The sequence below is a fragment of the Alosa sapidissima genome, chromosome 1, assembly GCF_018492685.1.
Source record: "Alosa sapidissima isolate fAloSap1 chromosome 1, fAloSap1.pri, whole genome shotgun sequence".
Taxonomy (NCBI): Eukaryota; Metazoa; Chordata; class Actinopteri; order Clupeiformes; family Clupeidae; genus Alosa; species Alosa sapidissima.
In genome coordinates, this window is record NC_055957.1 from 2,918,253 (window position 1) to 2,942,607 (window position 24,355).

The following is a 24,355-nucleotide window of genomic DNA, read 5'->3' on the forward strand; positions in this document are numbered from 1 at the left end:
TGTTCTTTTGATGTGGAAATGAAAAGAAAAGTCCTTTTCTAATGTGTAATGGGAATGTTTGATGTGTAATGGGAATGTTTGATGTGTAATGGGAATGTTTGATGTGTAATGGGAATGTTTGATGTGTAATGGGAATGTATAATGGGAATGTTTGATGTGTAATGGGAATGTTTGATGTGTAATGGGAATGTTTGATGTATAAATATGGAAAACTGACCTGCATTTTGTTATTGTATTAATTCTCTGGGAGATGGACTGGATTTGACCCTTGTAAGGGGTCACATAGTACAGTATGTTCCAGGGGCAGCCCAGACCCCCTGCACACAGGGAGGTCTCCCGGATACTCCAGCCTATTAGGTGTTAGGCTGAATGTGTTTTTCAGGTTGTGAACCATTTTTTTAATGGATGCTATTAAATAATTCCATAACGTTTAATCAAATGTGTTGGTAGCACGGGTCTGATCATATGTTTTCCACAAACATGTATTTGAGTGGTCAGTCAGCTCAGGGAAATGGTGGGAGAAGCCATCAGATCGTATCCTGCAGTACGGCTACATACTCCCCCTCTAGTTACTCTGGTGTGCAACTACAGTCACGTAGCCTGACGAGCCAGACGCACATTAAAATGTAGGGTCTGGCCACTCACCGTTCGCAGTGCTCAGTCCGAGGGGCGGGATAATCGGTTGTCTTTCAAATCCCCTCTGCACGCAATAGGACAGCGCTATGAGTCCCATGCGTTTCCAACCAGCGGAGCTAGTTGGCTAGTTCAAACTTTTGCCAACTTAATAAAAGCTTAACTCGTGTCACACTGTTCGCCGACAGCAACATCCATCTTATTAGTTTTCAAGTAGCAGGGAATTCAAGCCAAACCGTTGCAACTCTGCCATCAATCATTATGTTAAGCCCACCAAACAACTCTATACACGATTTGATTGGCCTGATAGAAGTTTAATTTTTCGAGCTCACAAGCCAACGGAGAGTTGCTAGACTAGCCCTGGCAGCAAATGTAATTAGTTACGCTGGGGTGCGTCTAGATTTCTAGGCTAACAGTCACGGGGAGACGGCAGCAACCACTGCCTCAGATGTAATATCTTTCTTTTTTTCTTATTCTTTCATTCTTTCATTCTTTCTTTGTCCTTTCATCATTTTTCTTCCATTCTGATTCCTTCTCCCCCTCCCCCTCTCTCTCTCTGTCTATGTTTTTCTCCCTCTCTGTGGGAGAATGTGAGTTCTCTGTCTCCCTCTCTCCCTCTCTCTGCCTGTATGTGCGTGCTGTTTTCTGTGTTTCTGTGCCTCACGTGGGAGCATTTCTGTCACTGTGGCATATGTACCCTCCCCCGCTTCGTCCCCCTCCCCCTCCTCTCCCTCTCACTCGCTTTCACTATCCCTCTCTCTCAATTACTCTCTCTCCCTCTCGCCACAGGCATGTGTTTGTGTGTGTGTGTCTGTGTGTGTGTGTGTGTGCGCGCACGCTCTTCTCTCTGTCTGTCTCTCTCCCACCCTCTCTCTCTTTCTCCCTGTGTTGCACGTGCCCAGTGTGATACAGAGCTCTAACCTTACTTCACAAACAAGCCATCGCACCGACTCCCCTAACCACATCTAAAACCACTCAAATTGTGTCCACAGGAAGTCAGCATACACTTTCATGACTTTGAAGCACAACATACTGTAGCACAACGAAGAAAACGTGTTATTTGACAAATGAATCCTTTCCATTGGTCCCCTTTATAATATTGATCCAGCAAGTGTGAAGTCAGGACAAACCACTGGATGAAATCAATTCCCCACAGCATTTCAGGATTAGTGCAAAAGCAGACAAAGCAGATTGCCTACAATGCAAAAGAATATGAACCGTAGCCGGGGTCTCCCACACCTCAAACCCGACCAACAGGTGCATTCTATCTCAACACACTCAGACAAAACAATCAGACTTTGTTTTTGGTCACAGGACCATTTCATAAAACAATTTTAGAAACCTTTTCTGACCTAGGAGAAGTAAATAAACAGCTTTGAGTTTATTTGTTGCTTTTCTACATTCTTCTCCTCTGGATATCTAATGAACAGTGGCTGGCTGGCTGGCTTGTGTGACTCCAGGCGTGGGGAATTGTGTGGGTTCAGCTCCTGAGAGGATCGGAGAAGAGGAGAGGAGATCAATCCTTCATTGACTCTGTCAGCATTATGATGCGAGGGTAATTAAAAGCCCCAGGGAGGCCGGTCGGTCCTCTTTGGGAGACTTCTGCACTGGCCTGCACTGGACCGAGTAAAGCACAAGTGCTGCCTGGTTAGCCTGGTCGCTAACCACCAACCGCCCTATCAGCAGCAGCTCAGGCCATGCTAGGTCTTTGAAGTTTAACTTACACACTCAAGCTACAAATATATATAATGCCATGTGTATTGAGGCATATGAAGATGAAAATGAACATTTAAAGAAAATAGTATCAGCTTTTAGGGGAGTTTAGTCAGCCAGTGTGTACATCTATTTAGGTATTAGCCAATAGGTGAGTGGAGTTTATGTTATTGTAAGCATGGGGAGAGAGGAGGTCCCTAGAGGAGTCTGCTTGCATTTGATAGGCTCCCCAGATGGAGTCCCAAAAAATAGGTCCCCCATGCACTTAGCTATGATATTGGACATGACATATTGACTAACTTGTCTGGCTTCATGGATTAAACATTAGATTATTTAAAATGAAAGATGGAGCCGAGTGCACAAGCATGCCCAGTGTAAAACAGCGAAAGGGGAGCAATAGGGTGCACGCGTTTGGCCATGGAGAACGTGATATTGACTACACTCGCAGGCACTCTGCTGGTTGGCATCGCTGATATGCTTGTGTGTGTGTCTGCATGCATGTGCATGTGATAGTGTGTGTGTGTGTGTGTGTGTGTGTGTGTGTGTGTGTGTGTGAGTGTGAGAGAGAGAGAGAGAGAGAAAGAGAGAGTATGTGTCTGTTAGTGTGAGTGTGTGTGTATGTGTGTGTGTGTGAGAGAGAGAGAGAAAGAGAGTGTGTGTGTGTGTATGTGTGTGTTTGTGAGTGTGTGTGTGTGTGTATCTGTGTGTGGGGCGGGTGATGCTGTTTTGAACAATTGCTTGATAAGATGCCATGGGGCATTGTCCCGTCGGTTTCAGATCAATTCCTGCATCCTGTGAACAGAGCATGCAAAGGCTCCCGGGAGCAGTGAGTCCAGTTAGCATTCCACGGGTACAGGCAGTGGCCGTGCATACGGCTAAATTTAGACGCTAATTTTCACTCCGAACGTGACATGAATGACTGATCACAGACCGTTTTGGAATTATGCTGACAAAGGACAAAGAAAAATACACCTCCCGTTGATAGGTAGGTTTTGTTTTATTTGTTTGTTTGTCTATTTATATGATTTGTTTGTTTTCTTTCTTGCATGTTTGTTGGCTTGTTTGTTTGTCTGTTTTTTTTATCCACATCCTCATAATTGAATATCTAATAAGAAGATCTAAATGTAGCAGTTTATCCTCTTCATCTTAGATATTCTCCATTCTAGATTTGGTGCATTTTGTTTGCTTGTTGTTGTTGTATTGTTTGTTTGTTGACATCTGTTTTTTCTTGCCTGCTGTTGTTTTTTTCCCTGCTGGTCGCTGGCAGCACCGACATGTGGTAGGGAACATGGGGGACTGGAACCTGCTGGGGAGCATTCTAGAGGAAGTCCACGTCCACTCCACCATCGTGGGCAAGATCTGGCTGACCATCCTCTTCATCTTCCGCATGCTGGTGCTCGGTGTGGCGGCCGAGGACGTCTGGGTGGACGAGCAGAGCCAGTTCGTGTGCAACACGGAGCAGCCGGGCTGCAAGAACGTCTGCTACGACCGCGCCTTCCCCATCTCGCTCATCCGCTTCTGGGTGCTGCAGATCGTCTTCGTGTCCTCGCCCTCGCTCGTCTACATGGGCCACGCGCTCTACCGGCTGCGCGCCCTCGAGAAGGAGCGCCACCGCAGGAAGGTCCAGCTGCGGGCCGAGCTGGAGGAGATGGAGCCCCTGCTGGACGAGCACAGGAAGCTGGAGAAGGAGCTCAAGAGACTGGAGGAGCAGAAGAGGGTGAAGAAAGCTCCTCTGCAGGGCTCGCTCCTCCGCACGTACGTCATTCATATCCTAACCCGATCAATGGTGGAGGTGGGCTTCATAGTGGCTCAATATATCTTATACGGCATTGGCCTGAATCCCTTGTACAAGTGTGAGACTTTGCCCTGTCCCAACATGGTGGACTGTTACGTCTCCCGGCCGACGGAGAAGACGATCTTCATGGTGTTCATGATTGTGATCGCGTGCGTGTCCCTGTTCCTGAACCTGATGGAGATATCGCACCTGGGTGTGAGGAAGATCAAGCAGACGCTGTCGGGGCTGCAGTCGGCCGGCGGTCACAGCGGCGGCGGAGGCGGAGGGGACAGCCCGGGCCACCTGCCCTATAAGCCCGGCCTGCAGCAGCTGTGCGTGGTCACTAACATGTCCCCGCAGAAGAAGTACCCCACGCTGGGGCAGACGAGCTACACGCACGAGTGCCACGGCGAGCCGCCTCCGCTCTACCTGGCCGCCATGGACGCCATACCCGGCGAGATGCAGAGGGACAACAGCATCGACGAGGGCGGAGGAGGTGGAGGCGGAGCTGGAGGCGGAGGCTGTGGTGGGGGCGGCGGTTACCCCGTCTCCTGCTTTGCCCAGCAGCCTCGGCAGCTGCGCTTGGCCAGCCAGGGCCGCATCCAGGGCCTGCGCTTCCAGATGCCCCTGGAGCAGCCGTCGCTGGGCCTGCAGCACGGCATCTCCGAGAGCCAGTCCCAGCTCCTGCACTCCCACCACCAGCAGGACCAGCAGCAGCTCTCCCAGCATCAGCTCCAGCAGGGTGGTGCCAGCGAGGCCGTGGGGGAGAGCCATGGCCGGCTGGTAGGCTTGTCCCATCATCATCAGCAGCAGCAGCAGCAGCAGCAGACCCACGAGTGTCCTCACCCTGGCGGCCCCCTGCAGGCCAACTACCTCTCCATGCCCGCTCTGCCCACGCAGCTGACCCAGCACCTGACCCAGCACCGGCCCAGTCGCGTCCTGGACATGCTGGAGGCCCGGAGGGACTCGTCGGACAGAGACGTGCTCTACCCGCCGCACCCGCGCAAGGCCAGCTTCATGGCACGGCTGCCCTCGGACAGCGGCACGTCAGACGTGTCCAGCTGCCCGTCCAGCCAGAGTTTGGAGTCGGAGCTGGGCTCTCTCAACAACGTGCCCATGAACCCGCCCGGGGGACGCAGAATGTCAATGGCAAGTAAAGCCATGCGACTAAAGGCTTCTGACCTACTGGTTTAGAGAGGGAGCGGTCAGTTGCTCTCTATGTCTTTTTGTAGCATATTGTTACACTCTGTTTACCCATAGGGCCATAGGAATGTTCAGTGTGTGCCGTTTATCTGACAATGTGCGTTGATGACATAGACTATATTCAACATTTGTTGCCTGAGATAACAAATAAACAGAATTTAGCCGATGACACTCCTTTTTAAAAAGATGTTTCTAAAATGCCACTGCATAACGACGACGTTATTTCTCTTTCAGAGCGTATTCTTGGACATTTCATCCATTATGAAAAAGTGAACAGACTGACTAGGAGGCCTAGCGGATGCTGACACGATGTCTCCGTGCAGAAGCGAATGAAAGGAGTTATCAGTGGCAAAGACTTCAATCTGCTGTCCTAGAAACGCATTGGCACTAAAGCCAACAACTTCAAGCTTTTATTTTGATTTGTTTTGTTTTGTTTTTTTAAGGTTCATGTAGTGCTTTTCTACTGAGAGTGTAGTGTGAGCACCTTACAAAACCTGAAAGCAGCGAGTGAGGAGGAGAGAAATACAAAAACAATCTGTCCGGTGAGCGAGCGAGCGAGCGAGCGAGGGAGCGAGGGAGCGAGGGAGCGAGCGAGCGAGGGAGCGAGGGAGCGAGCGAGCGAGGGGCAACGGACAAGCACATCAAAGACCTCAGGACTGAGGATAACTGAACAAAACGCAGGAACTTACAAGCATGAAATGTGATGTAAGCCTCAAGACTTGAGACGTGGAGGAGAGGTTCTGAACTACTAATGAACTTTGACAACACACACACACACACACACACACACACACACACACTCACACACATACACACACACACACACACACACACACACACACACACACACACACACAAACATGTTCTTTGTTGATTGTACTGCTGGAAACAGTGACAGTAAGAGATATGCTGTACTGCCATGGGAATGCAAAGCAAAATTCTATTAAAAATGTTTTTTTCTTTAAACAAGAAGCAGTTGAGTATTTGTTGATGTTTGCATGCCGTTTTGAGAAAAAAAAAAAATCTGTTTTCAACCGATCCTTATTTACATACTTTGGTAGTGTCATATACAACAACAATTTGGTCGTATCAGCTTCACTCGCTTCATAAATGTAGAACTATTTACACTATTCAACATTACGAAAAAGGATTAGTAACCAGGGTTGATATTTATTTGGATTCAAACATCATAATCAAATTCTCTGCATTGCATAACAAACACGATCACAATCATCCACTTAAGAGTGCTTTGACCAATGACAGATGAGGTATATTAGAATTGAGCAGGTAACTTATTACCATTTTGACAGGAACCACAGTTGATGCTTGCATTCATTGTGGTGTTTCTTTATCATCTCACACTGTTGTTCAAAGGCAAGTGAGGCTACCAGGGAAGAACGTGCTATTTACAAACAACTGGTTATGAATATATTACACAATCAGACATTGACATTTGGAATTACCTACAAAAGCTGTAAACGTTCTCTGGTGCGCCATCACCAGATTGGCTGCTCAGGTAAATAAAGGTCCAATCAAATCTTAGGAGTCCAATATTCCCAAGCAAACATTTCCGAGAAAAGTGGAGAAAGTTTCTAGTTTCCTGATCTCTTGGTATTGTGGTCCATTAGTAGCTATTTTCTCTACCAAAAGGTGATCGTAAAACATCACAAGTAAACATTTCACAAGACTTTTGAGAAATACTGAAATAAATAGCAGTTACGCACTACATAGCAGATATATCAGATCTGGTGGTTTGCAAATGTGCTTGCGGTATTAAACAGTTGATTCCTGAGTAACTTTGGTCACATTATATAAAACAACACATGGTGCGTCGTAATGATATAAAAGACTGTGTGTGTGTGTGTGTAAAGTGTGGAATGGCACACTTGTAAGATTCCGAAACAGAACTCCAGAATTTAGAACACTTGGGTGTCATCCATAAAACTGTATGGTGGTGTAAAGCTTACAAAAAAGATACTTGATCACTGCTCTGCTTCAACCCTCTCTGCTAACAATGTCAATTGAAAATGTCTACATCTACTGAGTAAATGCAAACATATATAAGAGGAAGACTGAAGTTGAATTACTAGATTAATGTTTTGGTCAAAGTTAATAGTTAGCTTGATGATAACCTAGCTGGCAAGTACACCAAGGCTGTAGGTGTTAAAGGAATAGCACACTGGCAATTACACCAAGGCTGCACAGTAGGTTTTCCCTGTGGATCAGCATGTGGACCATAGTCAACAGGGACTGTACTGTAGCTATGATACATTTATGATATTTCCCATGGCCTTTGTATAGCTGTCTTGAAATAGGACACCTTTCAAGCTATTTTTCTTTGTATTTTTCCAGTAGCTACATAAAAATCTAGTATCAATTAAACAGTTTTAACTCTATTTTTGTTTTTCAAACACAATCACAAAACAATCACAAAGATGTCATGACCCTTGCTTTGCTCTGAAACATCAAATCTAACTAAAAGCACCCACAATATGTTTCTCATGCTTACCAAAAAAGATTCCCATGTGTAGCTCAATTGGTGATATGCAATTTTCAGTCAGTTTGGCAGAGAAAAAGACAGCAAAAGCCATCATCATGTGGTTACCTACTGAACCCACAGACAACAAACAAGTTAGTGGAACACCCCTGGGGTCATTGAACACAGCTACACACTGATCTTTCTGCCCAGATAAAGACTTGCATGTATCAGAGTAGGCTCCGCAAGACCTCACCACAACTAAACAGTGGGACAGGACCTTTTGATCTGTCGCTCGTTCTCAGATGGGTCAGGCGACCTTCAGAGAAGGACCTTATCAGAGGGATGGAACCGCTCCCAAACAGCCGAGCACTTTCACAGGGTTAGGCGACGGAACCGTCTCCAAGTTGTGGTTGATGGATGGAACCTTGTGTGTGTGTTCCGGTTCTTTTCTGTGGATGCTCTGGTTGAGACAGGCGACGCTCTCCCTGATGTCTACCATGCAGGCTCTTAGCTGGCTCCTCTCCCTCAGAAGTGACTCCTTCTCACACACCTGTATCCACACACACACACACACACACACACACACACACACACACACACACACACACACACACGCACACACACACACACACACACACACACACATTTCAGAGTATTAGTCTCACACATCTGTGTTCACACTGTACACATTTCATTGTGTTACTTCCACGACAGCATCTACACCTACAACACATTTCAGTGTTTTTCATATCTGTGCACTGTGTAAATCACACACTATTACAATGAGGCCTGTGTGTGGGGGGGGGGGGGGTAAAATGATCTACAAATCTACATGATGGCTGGTGGGAACATGTGACATCAAGGGCAAACACAATATACATAAGAAGTGTGATGCTTTTAATATATATATTGTATATGCCATGTCTGTGTTGTATGTGTTTTCTGAATGGACCTTGGAGTCTAGCGAGAAAGATGATGATGATAGATAGATAATAGATAGATAGATTACTTTCTTCATCCCCAAACGGATATTATGGTGTTACAGCAGCAATTAATAATATAAACACATATCACATTTACACATACAAGTTAAAAATAAATACAATTGGATATAAAGTCTCTGTGCGTGTGGTTGTAAACTGTGCATTGTCTCTCAGAATAAGATCCTCCTCTCCCGGCACAAGGGACAGTTATTGTAAATAGTTATGGCAGTGGGCAGAAATGATTTCCTATAACGGTCCTTGTTACAGCGAAGTTGAAGCAACCTCCAGCTGAAAACACTGTTGTCTGAGCAGTAGCTTGTTCAGTGGATGTGAGGTGTTGTCTATAATGTTAAGGAGCTTTGGCAGCACCCTTCTCTCAGCAGCCAGCTCTAGGGGCTCAAGTGATGATGATGATCAGCCCCCCCCCCACACACACATACACACACACGCCAACCATCAATAAATACAACTGCACACACAGACATACACACACACACACGCACAGACACACACACACACACAGACACACACACAGACACAGACACAAACACGCGTGCACACACACACACACACACACAGACACACACACAGACACAGACACAAACACGCGTGCACACACACACACACACACACACACACACACACACACACACACACACACAGACACACACACAGACACAAACACGTGCGCACACACACAGACACACCCAAACACTGACAGCACTTGTTAGCTGTTACCAGTTTGTGTATGTCCACCTCCAGGCTCTGGATGCAGTCGAGCTTCCTCTTACGGCATCTCTGGGCGGCGACTCGGTTCTTGCTGCGACGCCGTTCCTCCTGAACGAGCTCCAGCTGCTCTGGGGTCAGACTGTGCATCCGCATCACCAGCTGAAAGTCACTGCGGGGCAGGTACGTCAACTGATCCACAGGGAATGGGAGTTTCACCTGAAAATACAAATGGGTGTGAAAGACTGCATCAATATACCTATACATTATATATTAGTTATTTCATTAACTATTTCATTATTAAATTATATGAATGCAATATTGAATTCTGGATGTTAATATGTGTATAATATGGAAATGAAAATAATATGGAAATATAGTTGCAAGCAGCAATGAACTGGGCCCAAGCCACTTTAGAGCATGGACTACTGCTTGGACCCCTAAATATATATATTTTTAATAATTGCTTTTTAATAAAGTGATTTATCTCAGCTAATGACAGGTTTTGGACGCACTACTGCAAGATGACCACTGGATGGCAGTGCACCCAAAGATGCAAAGAATTGTCTGGAATTGACAGTCTGGAAATTCTGAAAATTTGGAAAAACAGGCATAAACAATAGAGCTTGGCCATTCTCCATGAGTGATGTCAGATTTCAAAATAGACAAACAAAAAAGTTAGGCTAATAATAAGTGTAATTGGCCGGTCATTTATATTTGAATTAAAAAGTAATTAAAAAAAATATATAACAAATGATTATACAAAATTACTGTTAACAGAAAGGTCCTTATTTCCATATAGATCGACAAAAATAGCCTTGCAGAACTACCAAAGAGAGAGATTGTCATGGCAACGCTTAGAGCTAGATACGGAAGAGGTAGACTGGTAAAGGGTTTGCTGCTGGCGGTGACATACATTGTACAGATAACACAAAGGTCAAGGCACAGGGACAGGAATGACTTACTGGCCACTAGCCTTTTAAAAGCTAGTATTTAACTGCTGACCACTCACACAGAGAGATGGTGAAAGATAGAGAGAGAGGGGGAGGGGGAGGGGGGTTCTAATGATCACCCAATGTCAAGATATATCAGACAACTCATCTTGAAAATGAATCAGGAAGTGTGAAAACAAACAGAAAAGAAATGGATGGAGAGAAAGTGAGAAAGTGAGAGAGGAGAGGAGAGAGAGTGGTAGGGAGAAGTAGAGTGAGAGAGAAAGTCCCAGCTTTCAGCATTGACCTTGTGTGTATTCCTCGCCCTCCTCCTGAGCAGGATGGATGTCTATATTTAACCGGACCGGTCCAGTCGCAGCGGTGATAACGCTGCCATGACAAAGGGAGCCTGTGCGGCCTTCATAAATCCTGGCTGTCATTGCCTGCCTCCGAGTCCCGGGCCTGGTTGGGCCATTACTCAGTAAATGGGCCATCGCTGAGAAGTGGGCCTCATCTGTTACACAGGGAGCCGAGGTGACACCCAAGACCCCCTGATTCAGTTCCCTGAGCAGGGCAGCACAGCTGGGAGCACAGCCAGTCTAATGGGGCGCTGGCTCTCTGGGTTTGAATGCATTCTGTCACAGCGAGAAAGCAAAGAGGGTTCTTAAGTGCAGTGAGAGAAATAGTGTGTGTGTGTGTGGCTTTAGATGGAGCATGGTGGTTTGGGAGTGATGCTGCTACGTGACTTCCTTGTCAGAGATAATGCTCTGACTCCAAACCACAAACACACACACTCACACACGCACGCACACACACACACACACACACACACACACACACACACACACACACACACTTTGTTTGCATAGGCATAAAGTTTAATTATAATACATAAAAAAGAACAACAGGGAATTGAGATTATTTAAATTCTTAATCCAGTGTTCCAAGTACCAAATTCAGCATGAGGAGAGAGTGTAAAAAAGCAGACAGATGATGCCAATGATGTTTTTTAAGTAGAACGGTTAAGCAACAACTACAGTAATTCCCTGTGTATTAGCCGCATTGTGTATAAGCCGCAGGACAGTGTTTTATGCAAGTTAAAAGAAACAAAAACATATTAATACCATATTAACTGCCCCCGTGTATTAACCTTACAGCTGAAGAAATTTTGCAAAATCAATGTACAAAACCTAATAGGTGGTCACGGTAGTCTGCTGCTTGGCATGGCTGATATTAACCCTTTTAATCCACAAACCACAAACCCAGCCCGATCTCTAAACCCAGCCCGATCTCTAAACCTAGCCCGATCTCTAAACCCAGCCCGATCTCTAAACCTAGCCCGATCTCTAAACCCAGCCCGATCTCTAAACCTAGCCCGATCTCTAAACCCAGCCCGATCTCTAAACCCAGCCCGATCTCTAAACCCAGCCCGATCTCTAAACCCAGCCCGATCTCTAAACCTAGCCCAGCCCGATCTCTAAACCCAGCCCGATCTCTAAACCCAGCCCGATCTCTAAACCCAGCCCGATCTCTAAACCCAGCCCGATCTCTAAACCCAGCCCGATCTCTAAACCCAGCCCGATCTCTAAACCCAGCCCGATCTCTAAACCTATGCCCTCCACACTTTCATCAGGAGACAGTCAACTGGACGTTTTGACCATTTTAAACGATTCAAAAGTGAAATGAGAAGGCAGCGGAAAAAGTAGTCACGTAATAACATCCCTTATTGATCACCATGGCAACATTTCTATCAACTCACCTAGTATGATGCAACTGGAAACCAATCTCTTAGAGCGGGCTACACTGGAACAGAATCATTCAGGTTCACAAAGCGTAAAAATTGTGCACTTGCGTTTGGTGTAGCCAGTTCCATTAATTATACTGGAAGTTAATTGTTGACGCATACACTCCTCAAACGGAACGCTTCAGTTGTGTGTCCGGTGTAGCCTAGTCCGGCCGTCACACTCTGAAACCATTAAAGCCTAATGCACCTCTAGGTGTACAACACCAACTGCAAGGCATCAGCCTTCATTACAAGAAAAGAAAAGAAAATCATAAATGAATAACCTACCAGAGGGAATGTCACTGCTTTGATTTGCTTGAATAATAACTGTGGTACTGAGAAGAGTGCAGTTGTATCTGGATGAGTTATGCAAATGAGGTCAAAAGGTCAAATGTGCATCACACATGAAGAGGAATGATGTCACCACATGAGATAAGGGTCAGTCTCATTGGAGCATGCAGACCACTCCAGGGAAAGCCTTCACACCTGACTCTGACCAGGGAAGCACATTCACCTGCTTGAAAAGCTCACTAATAGATAGATAGATAGATAGATAGATAGACAGATAGATAGATAGATACTTTATTCATCCCCAGAGGGAAATTATGGTGTTACAGCAGCAATTAATAATATCACACACATACATACATAGTAGTAATCTGCCAGCTGCTAGTTGGCCTTCTGATCCAAAGGCCAGCTGTGGACTGCAGCAAGTCACAAAGTCAACTGTTTTAGGGCTAGATCCGTGTGAGGCCTGTCCCAGGGTGAGGAGCTATCTGGATTATGTGTTAGTATAAGTATAAGTATATAGTATATGTACTCTTTTGATTCCGTGAGGGAAATTTGGTCTCTGCATTTATCCCAATCCGTGAATTAGTGAAACACACTCAGCACACAGTGAACACATAGTGAGGTGCAGCACACACTAATCCCAGCGCAGTGAGCTGCCTGCTACAACAGCGGCGCTCGGGGAGCAGTGAGGGGTTAGGTGCCTTGGTCAAGGGCACTTTACTCGTTCCTACTGGTCGGGGTTCGAAACGGCAACCCTCCGGTTACAAGTCCAAAGCGCTAACCAGTAGGACACGGCTGCCCTAAAGTTGATAGTTTTTAGTGCTTTTTCAATCCACTGATCAATCAAATGATACTACTCTGCATTCATCTACTTCCAGCCTTTTGTGGTCAACTGTCAAACCCCACACTGGGGACTTTGAGCTTATGGGCTCTGTGATGTGATGGGAAGGTCTCTGGGTCAAACGAATGGAGCAAACAAATGCACTAACCTCAAGCCCTTCGTCATCAAGACGCGACGACTCACAGTCGCCCGCGGAGATGGATCCCGACTCGTCACTGGAGCTGGAGTCGTAACACTTCTCAGTCTTCGAGTGGGGGAGCGCCGGATTCAAGATGGCGTCCTTGGTCCAGCCTGGACCCGGCTGTCTCAGAGTCAGGCAGTAGGCCGTCCGGGAGAAAGGGCAGCAGGAGGCTGCAGAGTGAGGAACGCTGGGAGAGGAGCCTCGCCCTTTACGAGCTTCATCACTGGAATAACATGTGGAGGTGGCGGCCTCCTCAGAGAGGGAGACGTTGTCTGGGCCTTGGCTACTGTGTGTGGAGTGGCTTGGCACTGGCAGAATCTCTGGACTGCTGGGAGCAACGCTGTGAGGAAACCTGGAGAGTGGGTCGAGGTCAGGACCGGAATGCTCTGGAGATTCTGGTTGCCTGGGAAACCCTGAGGTAAATATAACACTGGACCTGCTGAGCCCAGCTTCGTCCTTGAAGACTTCCTCAGTGGACAGAGGCCTCGGTGACGTGCATGGGAGGCCTTGGGGTTTAGCAGAGGTCAAAGTTGACTCTTGGCCAGAGCACCAGTGGCTTATTTTCGGAGCATCCCGCAGTCTGTGTTCTGGGTCTGCACAAGTCAGTCTGTTAGTGAGTAACTGCTGTGCAATATGTGGGAGGCGTAGCTCTGCATTATCCTTCAGGATGGAATGGAGGCCTGCAGCAGCAGAACTGGCACAAACTGCTCCGTCTAAAGTCTCAGTCTCTAAAGACTGAGAACTGAGCGACTCCCGGTCGGACTCGACCGCTGCCTCTTTCTCTAGTTTGGATTCTGAGACGCAGACCGACAGACTGCCCTCACCAGGGCCAGGCTCATCCGGGGTGGGAGGTCCAGACGCCCCCTGGACAGTGTCAGTGGAAGTGGCCTCCACGAGATCTCGTATGGAACCTGACCCACTGCCATTCACTGAAGCGTTGCCATGGTGCTCACTGAGAGTCTGCGGACACTTCCAATATTTGGAACACTGAAGAGGGTCAAAGGTCGTATGTTTGTCTGTCTGACTGATGTCACTGTTGACTCTCACTGGTGAATCCTCTCCTTCCTCTTCGCTAAAAGGACAAAGATTGGTCATCTGTGACTGAGACGCAGAGTCTTCAGGTGTTTCCACACGTATTACCTCTTCCTCTTGTTGGTCAGTGTGTAAATGAGGAGTTGTCGAGGAGAGCGCTGGACCCGGTAGCTCTTCATCCGAGTTGTGACCGAGCACTACCGTCAGGAGAGGGAAGCACGAGTCCTTCAAGTCGTGTATGTGTAGGCGCTCCACGCAGTGGACGACGTCCGGCAGACTGGCCCTGCTGAGGGAGAGCTTCCCCGTGTAGGCAAACTGCAGCAGCGGGGCAAAGCCCCTCGTGGTCACCTGCAGAGGGCAGTAAGGAGCGTTATTGCCCCGGTGTCCAATTAGCACACGCACAGGTAATCATGTGATATAGTTACACCATGAGAAATGAACAGGATGGCATGAGGAGGAATGAATAGAGGGGGTGAGAGAGATGGGAAAGAGAGAGAGGGGGGGGGGAAGAGAGATGGAGAGGGAGAGAGAGAGAGGGAGAGAGGAAAGAGAGAGAGGGGGGGGAAAGAGAGAGAGGGGGGGAGAGATGGAGAGGGAGAGGGGGGAAGGAGAGAGAGGGGGAGAGAGAGGGAGAGAGAGAGTGATGGAGGAGGAGAGAGGGTGAGAGGGGGGGAGAGAGCGGGGGAGGAGGGAGGGGGATAGAGAGGGAGAGAGGAAGAGGGGAAAGAGAGAGAGATAGAGAGAGAAAGAGATACACGACAAGGAGAGATGCAGACAAGCAAAAAGAGAGAACGAAAAGACAGAAAAATAATAAAAGAAATAAAAAGGGCTGAAACTGAAAACCTTTTAACTCACAGAGCACAGTGAGAGCCAGGGGCTGAGGCAATCTGTGTGCGTGTGTGTGTGTGTGTGTGTGTGTGTGTGTGTGTGTGTGTGTGTGTGTGGGTGAGTGCATGTGTGTCATACTGTTTTGAAAAACCTCCACCCCTAAAGCTAGTCTGCACTCTCACAGCCTCACACACATAAAGGAACTGAGACCCAGAGACTCAGAGGGACTGAGGGTGGGTGTGAGGGCTGGGCTGGGTTGCTGGGTTGTTGGGTTGCAGGGTTGTTGGGTTGGGTGGGGGGGGGATCTATTTCCAGCTCCCCTCAGCAGCAGCTGCTGCCACCTACAGAGGCCTCATCTTTATGAGGAGCTGAGCTCCCGCCCACTGTCACTGGCTTCTTTAGTGTCCATGCCAGATCGGCTAACGAGGACACACACACACATTGCACATCGCATATCACACACACACACACACACACACACACACACACACACACACACACACACACACACATCAGAGAATCCATGACAGAGAATACACACAGGAATCTATACTGCAGGGGAAATAAACAGGAATCCTCACAGTAAATAATCCTCATAGTAAAGAATCCTCACAGTAAATAATCCTCACAGGAAAGAATCTTCACAGTAAAGAATCCTCACAGTAAAGAATCCATAGTCAGGAAAACAGACTGTTAGAAATCCATACGGCGACACACATAACCACATCAGAGATATTACAAGCGACACAGCCTGGGACAAACAGATTTAGAATTATTCTGTAGCTTACGGTCACTGGTCTGTATATTTGTGTATATTTATCTGTCTTCCTTTACATATTAGTGCTGGTGTATTATATTCTTTCAAAGGGCCCAAATTCTAGCGGTGCCCTTGATGCATAATTCCCTTCCCATATGAACAGTACAGTGGTGAAGAGTGAACTAAACTCTACTGTGGCACCAGCGGGTACCATGTCATTAGAGCAACACAATGGAACAATGGAACCCTTGCCGTCATCAACTCTCAGCATACTGGGTACCCCTTTAGCATTCATTTTTATCATTTTGGAAAATGACGCTCAAGGTTTTCTCAGCGTGTCAAAATATGCTCTTGTACACTGCACAGAACAGGTGTCTCTTGTGCACTGCACAGAACAGGTGTCTCTTGTACACTGCACAGAACAGGTGTCTCTTGTGCACTGCACAGAACAGGTGTCTCTTGTGCACTGCACAGAACAGAACAGATGTCTCTTGTACACTGCACAGAACAGAACAGGTGTCTCTTGTGCACTGCACAGAACAGAACAGGTGTCTCTTGTGCACTGCACAGAACATGTGTCTCTTGTGCACTGCACAGAACAGAACAGATGTCTCTTGTACACTGCACAGAACAGAACAGGTGTCTCTTGTGCACTGCACAGAACAGGTGTCTCTTGTACACTGCACAGAGCAGAACAGGTGTCTCTTGTACACTGTACAGAACAGGTGTCTCTTGTACACTGCACAGAACAGGTGTCTCTTGTACACTGCACAGAACATGTGTCTCTTGTGCACTGCACAGAACAGGTGTCTCTTGTACACTGCACAGAACAGAACAGGTGTCTCTTGTACACTGTACAGAACATGTGTCTCTTGTGCACTGCACAGAACAGGTGTCTCTTGTACACTGCACAGAACAGAACAGGTGTCTCTTGTACACTGCACAGAACAGAACAGGTGTCTCTTGTGCACTGCACAGAACAGTTACAGGTGTCTCTTGTGCACTGCACAGAACAGGTGTCTCTTGTGCACTGCACAGAACAGGTGTCTCTTGTACACTGCACAGAACAGAACAGGTGTCTCTTGTGCACTGCACAGAACAGGTGTCTCTTGTACACTGCACAGGTGTCTCAGGTGTTTTGGGTACACAGTGGGAATGACAGACACGCCATTCACCCTTTGTGTGAAAAGGAATGTCAAGCTGATATTTTATAACAAAAATAAATACATAATGTTTCTTTATCGTTTCCGTGTCTTGCCATAACTCACTACCAGGACTAGTGTATCGTGGTGGGCCCTTACAGGGAAAATTCCCTAAGACTGGTGACTGGTTTAGATTGGTTCAGATCGATGATGTCATGCGGGGGATGACTTCCCATTGGTTAACTGGACTGAAGGAGAACTCACTGTGCTGGGCAGGCTGATGACCACGGCGGCGTCCCCGCCTCTCTTCTCCTGGAGCTGGTGCAGGAAGTAGCCACTGCAGGCCGCCAGAACGGCTCCGTGCGCGCTGACCCGTCGCCCCTGCACCAGCACGGTGACGTCGCACAGGACGCCCGCCCGCCTCTGGGCATCTAGGCGCCGCAGCAGACCGCCGCTGTGGGTCGGCGACTCGAAGACGTAGAGTAGCCCCTCTGGACTCTCGTCCACACACCACATCCTCTCTCAGAGACCTGCAGAGCAGACGGACTCGTTAACACACACACAGAGGACACTCGTTTAAACGGCGGGACAAGGCCCCAGCCGTGGCGCAACTGGTTGGGGCCCCTGCACCGTACGCCGGCGACCTGGGTTTGATTCCCGCCCCGTGGTCATTTCCGGATCCCACCCCGACTTTCTCTCCCACTCACTTCCTGTCATTCTCCATTGTCCTGTCACAGTGCATAAAAGGCATAAAAGCCCCCCCCCCCCCCCCCAAAAAAAAAAATATATACATATATGTATTTATTTGCAAAGTTATCATGCAGCATCTATGAATGTGGGAGAGTTATTAAATTAGCTTTAGTTACACAAGACTGTGCACTTGACTCTCATTCAAATAAAGTGCCTGTAATGATGACTGTGTTGTGTAATCTAGCAATCTACTAGAAATGTCTTTACTCAAAACACATGCTAAGTGCTGATGGGTGTAGTAATTACAGTCATCATGCTCTAATAACTGCTATGCCATGATCATGTATGATCTGTATGGATTTTGTCGCTGTGATGTTCTAGGCAAAGCAGTTAAAATGCAAGAGTTATGTCTGTATAGCCTCTAAGCTCTAAAGGTATTCAATAGCGTGTGAGAGACTCACAAACCCAATATGTGTTTCAACACTGCTGGTACTGTAGTCATCAAAAAACACACTCCGCTTCTCTCTAATATCTTTCTTTATTATGCACATATGCCTTGACTTTGATTAGTCTCACAGTAAAATGTGAAGCTACGGTACTTCAGTCCAGCCCTCTGTGGTGTGTGTTGTGAGAATAGGCTTGTCTGAACGCTCTGAAGTGAGCTTTGGTGTAGCAGACTCACAGGGAGAATGAGAACAGTGCAATTACTGCAGAGCATCTGAGCCAGCAGGATAAGCGACTTCAGCCAGATCAAACAGCTCGAGCTGTGATGACTCCCTAATACTGTCTCCCCTCCTCATCCCCCAGGGTAACACACACACACACACACACACACACACACACACACACACTCATCCACTCACACATACACATACACACACACACACATACACATGCGTGTCTTTACAGACAAATACACAATTGTCCTCACACACACACACATGCACACTACACACACGTGTTGTCAGACACACATGCGCGCACACACACACACACATGCACACTACACACACGTGTTGTCAGACACACATGCGCGCGCACACACACACACACACACACACACACATGTGTCCTCTTCACACACACACACACACACACACACACACATGCGCGCGCACACACACACACACACACCCCCTTCTTCTCTCTGCAAACCCTTTCTGACTGCGGTAGAGTTACACTACTGCCCTCATCTTGAATCCTGAATCATTATGGCCTCCTTTCACCTGCTTGTGCTTCACCACGCTTAGCACACCTGAGAATGATGGACAGGTGGTGCTCTTTAATTCTCACTGTTCACTTGCAATAACTTGTGTGCGTTTGAAAAAGAGGATTCGAATTTTAGTTGCCATTTCTAGTAGTTGCATCAGTCTGTCTTTTCAGGGTCAAAACAACATGAGGCTATTACACCATTTAGGGGAAAAAGGCCTAGTTCAGTTGCAAAAAAAATCTCCCCATTACAAAAGAACGAACAAACAATCTAACTTCACATGTGGTGGGAATGAATTGGACACTTACAGGGATTTAGGGCACAATGATGATGATGATGATGATAATGATGAGTATAAGTATAGTATAAGTATATACTCTTTTGATCCCGTGAGGGAAATTTGGTCTCTGCATTTATCCCAATCCGTGAATTAGTGAAACACACTCAGCACACAGTGTACACACAGTGAGGTGAAGCACACACTAATCCCAGCGCAGTGAGCTGCCTGCAACAACGGCGGCGCTCGGGGAGCAGTGAGGGGTTAGGTGCCTTGCTCAAGGGCACTTCAGCCGTGCCCTCCGGTTATAAGTCCGAAGCGCTAACCAGTAGGCCACAGCTGCCCTAATGATGATGATGATGATGATGATGATAAAGTACAACATGTATGTAATTGCATTTTAATTTTTCAACCTAATGAATGATGATGTCTGAATATAAACAATAGATGGGTAGTCAGAACAGATGGCTGGCAGCTCTAGTTGTAAAATACATCCACAGTATCAGGTGCTCTTGGATAAGGGGGATCACTCCAATATATTAAAGAAAGAACGAAATCCAGGTACTCCAAAAACGTTGACAACGAGGAAGGGCTATAGATAAGAATTTAAAAAGCCTTTATTGTAACTGGCTACTTCATTAAAAAGCCATTTCAGTAAACATGTTGGCTTTTTAAGTTACAATAAAGTCTTTTTAAATGTTTCCGTATCTCTTCCTCGCTGTCACCATTTCTGGAGTGTCTGAATTTATATCTTTCTTATAAAAGATGGGTAGCGCATAGAAAAGACAAACAGCAAGTGTGACCATTGAGGTATTTATAAGGTACACTTTAAAATTATACACAGTATAGTCATGTTGGTTTCTTGGTGTTTTAAGCCCCCAACGTTGTCTTCAAGGCAGCGCTGCCTGGAAGGTGCTAGGGTTAGGCATGGGTTAAGGTTAGGGTTAGGGTTGGTGTTGGGGTTAGGGTTAGGATTAGGTGCCTTTAAGTCGATGGTGGCAACGCTGCCTGGAAGACAACGTTGGGGCTTAAAACACCATTGAGCGTCATGTTGCTTTCATTACAGAACCAGTTCATACATTTTTAATGACATGTATTAATTTAGACTTGAAAACACAGTCCCTGAAGGTTTCTGTGTGGCAGTCTTATTGATCAGAATGGAGCGCATCACAGGGACCCCACCCCGCTGCAGAGGTACAGTATTCCCTCCTGAATCGTCTTGGCAGGCCTCAGCTTTCAGCCAAACAGGACGTAGGGGGAGCTCGATGAAATGACCATCTTTGGAGAATACCGTTCTTATGTCCAGGCATTAACAGTAGCCGACTGAGCTCACTTTTACTGAAAATGTCCAATAACCTTTTACTTTACTCTTGTACGCTGATGGGTGGTAAATGCATACTGTATGGGCTGGAAAACAGGAAGGAATCGGAATAAAGGTAGCCTGTCATCTTTTCCACTAACCATCAATCAGCCCAGATAGCCAATGACTGACTGGCATGGATCTGGCCTTGATTCGGCCCTGATCTGGCGTGGGCCAACCACTGATCCAGCCATGCTGTATAAAACTCAGCGTCAACCTACTTCCATATGACTGGTGGGCAGATATCCTGTCTGATGATATTCTCAGACAAACCAGACAAATATAAGCAAACGATGCTGGCTCACAATGTGGCAACAGACAACTGAACTCCGTACATAAACTGAGGGCATGTAGACCTTACAGATAGGCCCGAATGCACACCCAAGCACATGCCTCCGCAAGACACCCCGAATGCACACCCAAGCATATGCCTCCGCAAGACACCCCGAATGCACACCCAAGCACATGACTCCGCAAGACACCCCGAATGCACACCCAAGCACATGCCTCTGCAAGACACCGTGATTATGCAGGAGCTCCTGTTGTGTCTTATGAAATGTAAAGTAAATGCAATATAAATAAAATGTATTATTACTTTATTATTATATTCCACGCAAGAGATCAATGACAAATACAGCATTGTTGCTCCTCTCTGATCATGAGCAGGCTATTCAGAAAGTCTGTGGCTGCTCTTGTTACACTTCAGGGGTATTGATGCTGTTCAGTCCCTTATGAACAAGAACTATAGGATTTTGTAGTATTTTGGGACATACCATAGTACTATAAGGCTATTCTAAGGCTAAGGTAATTAGGGAATCTGGTCTCTTATACTCTATGTGTTCCTTTTTTCATTTTGTTTGTTTACCAAACAGGTAATGCAACTGCAAGTAATGCTGGACAGATCAAACATAATCATGTTCACATAAGGTGTAAAATGTTTACATAAAGGATTCATAGAAATATTCCCTCTTAATTCTGTGAAGGATAGTGATTTCAGCCTGCGGGTCTGTGTAAAATATTTAGTGATGGCTATTACCTAATCTGTTTAATATTGGACAGAGCTGAAGCAACATGAGTGCAATACAACAAATCTACAGGCTGAGTTAAGACATATTTCATTGAAATGTTGCAGGTTTTATTATTATTATTATTATTATTATTATTATTATTATTATTTGTGAAGGAAGACACAAAAAAGCCATCCGAACTAAAACATGATTGATTGCATCAACTAAAGATTATGACAGCACTTGTGTCAGTGTCCTCTCTCTTCTCATATCTCATCCAGCTTGCACAGTTTGCCTGAAATCCTCTTTCTGTTTACCTCACTGCAAAGTGGACCATGCATGGTCCAACATCACTGCGTCCACCTGACCAGACGTGTGAGAAACAGCAGCACCCAAATTAAATGATAAATCTTAATATCAATTGTTAATTTATGCACACCGTTTCTAGGCTCTTGCAATTCACGCAGAGCCAAGTCTATGCTGCAAACAATACATCCGTCTGAATTCCTTTTGTCTTGAAGGAAGTTAGCCTGAACAAGGAATTTGCCTTCTAATGTTGCCACTTGTCCCTATTGCTGACGATTTTTCATTTGTCATTTCAGCTCTGAACAGCTCTAACGATCCGATAGCGACTTGCTGACATCCTGGTCCTTCATTCTGACACCGATGTCATGATGTCATACATACTCCTGCCCTGGAACTCGAGCGCGTGGGTCTGTCCCGACTATTTCTTATTTGGGGTTGTTCGCATAGGCTACTGTGATTGTGTGGGCAATTGTCACATTTTCTCAATATGCACATACATAACACATACAATTCTGCATGTTAGGCTATAAATGATTGTCTGCACACGTGAAAAAGAGCTCAAGTTGAACATGCGGACCCCCGTCATTGTGGACAATTGCACCACGAGGATGCTGCTTTGTCCTCAAACTGGACAACACAAATCAAATTACATAGCCTACAATGATCCTTTAGGTTATTAGAGCTGCATTTCAGAGCATTTGAACTTAGATGGGTAGATATTATCAGTGTAGGCTACTCTCTTACCTATTTCCCGTCTCTTTTCCAAAATTCAGTTTCTCCACATTTTACTCGGCTTGGATGCCTGTTTTGTCTTACTTTCGATATCCCAACATAATGGTAATCGCTTACTCAAATGACTCTGTTCTGACCATTAAACACAGAGAATGTAGAAAAAGTCGCGCTGTTCCATACAAGCATATCGGTACTCACGCGTCTAGCCACACGCGCGAGACACGCCTCCCATGAACTGCTACATTGTTGACATCCTAGCGATGACGTCACTCGTGTATATCCAGAAATAGTAGGCTAGGCCTACATATTGTAATACCACTTCTTACAGTGTTACCTACAGCTCAAGTTAACCCTCCTGTGTTCATTTCAGGTTTACTAGTTTTGTATCGATGCATTACTTGTTATAAATCCATAGTAACACATATTATCATCTCATGTTTTGAAATACTTTTGTGTCAACTTGTTCTGGATATTAGTTGAACTTCCATTTGCTATTTATGGCCTGGAGGCCTCATTGACCTTAGCTCATGCAAGTAAGAAAGGGGAAGATTCTATTGGGGAAAGGTTCCAGTGGAGGCTGACATAGAAGCAAGGGGGGGGGGGGAGGGTGTGTTTGTTTGTGTGTGTGTGTGTGTGTGTGTGTGTGTGTGTGTGTGTGTGTGTGTGTGTGTGTGTACACAGAGGCACACATACACAGTCCATCTGTTCAATTGCCTGAATTCAGTTTACACTACCATTTTCTCACCCATTCATTTCTAATGGCCGATCATTTTTGACCGGGAATACACATGGGTGTTCTAAAGTTACTGTAAATAAAATACCAGTGGAGTTATGAAACTCATGGAGCCTCATGATAGTCAGAATAAATTAACAATGTTTTGAGAGTAAATTGGTCAAATTTGACCGTAACACAACTGGAGGGTTAATAAGAGGTTATTAACTCTGTTTACACAGTTTATAATAAATGAAAAAATATATATTATCTACAAATATTGTATATGCATGCTCTCCATCACTAAATATGTGGACTACCCTCAATGAACTAAGGAATAAATAAAGATTGAATGAATTGAATGAAATTTAGTGTTTCACAGCATAGTGGAAAAGCAGTGTTTCTGAAGTGAGCATCCATCACTCGTTTCACTGGATTCAAAACTGCATGCACCTTTGACCTCTCTTCAATTATGTCTCTTGGTAGAATTTGTGGAAACACACAGTCTTGTGCATTTACACACACATGCACACACACAAATATGCAATATTCGGAGGATCAGACATTATCTCACCAAATATGCCGCATAACTTCTTGTGCAGGCCATGGTTCTTTCCAAACGGGACTATTGCAGTGCATTGTAGGCAGTCCTGCCTGTGTTATGTTACAATTGCAGATGATTCTAAATGCAAGGGCACATCTTCAATCAGCCAAAGAAGACACATCTGCAGGTTAACTCTTCTCTGACCTCCTATAGCGGCCA

At 46.0% G+C, this 24,355-nt stretch overlaps 2 protein-coding genes across 2 annotated transcripts; one reads left to right on the forward strand and one right to left on the reverse strand.

The window, feature by feature from the left end:
* The first annotated feature begins 3,278 nt into the window (after window positions 1-3,278).
* On the forward strand, window positions 3,279-5,831 carry gja10a (gap junction protein alpha 10 a). The gene is made up of 3 exons (XM_042104371.1): window positions 3,279-3,331; window positions 3,614-5,324; window positions 5,558-5,831. The coding sequence occupies exon 2, from the start codon at window positions 3,635-3,637 to the stop codon at window positions 5,312-5,314; it is 1,680 nt and encodes a 559-aa protein (XP_041960305.1). The 5' UTR covers window positions 3,279-3,331; window positions 3,614-3,634; the 3' UTR covers window positions 5,315-5,324; window positions 5,558-5,831.
* A 1,568-nt stretch (window positions 5,832-7,399) lies between these two features.
* On the reverse strand, window positions 7,400-23,091 carry bach2a (BTB and CNC homology 1, basic leucine zipper transcription factor 2a). The gene is made up of 5 exons (XM_042108607.1): window positions 22,893-23,091; window positions 17,563-17,828; window positions 13,507-14,919; window positions 9,524-9,730; window positions 7,400-8,352 (listed from the first exon to the last, which is right to left on the reverse strand). The coding sequence occupies exons 2-5, from the start codon at window positions 17,812-17,814 to the stop codon at window positions 8,137-8,139; spliced, it is 2,088 nt and encodes a 695-aa protein (XP_041964541.1). The 5' UTR covers window positions 17,815-17,828; window positions 22,893-23,091; the 3' UTR covers window positions 7,400-8,136.
* Between the last annotated feature and the right edge of the window lie 1,264 nt (window positions 23,092-24,355).

Coding starts and splice junctions, on each gene's coding strand:
- bach2a (XM_042108607.1), bottom strand. CDS start 17,814: ATGTGGTGTGTGGACGAGAGTCCAGAGGGGCTACTCTACGTCTTCGAG. Junction 9,731..13,506: donor TTGATGACGAAGGGCTTGAG/GTTAGTGCATTT, acceptor TTGTATTTTCAG/GTGAAACTCCCATTCCCTGT. Junction 8,353..9,523: donor AGGTGGACATACACAAACTG/GTAACAGCTAAC, acceptor GTGTGGATACAG/GTGTGTGAGAAGGAGTCACT.
- gja10a (XM_042104371.1), top strand. CDS start 3,635: ATGGGGGACTGGAACCTGCTGGGGAGCATTCTAGAGGAAGTCCACGTC.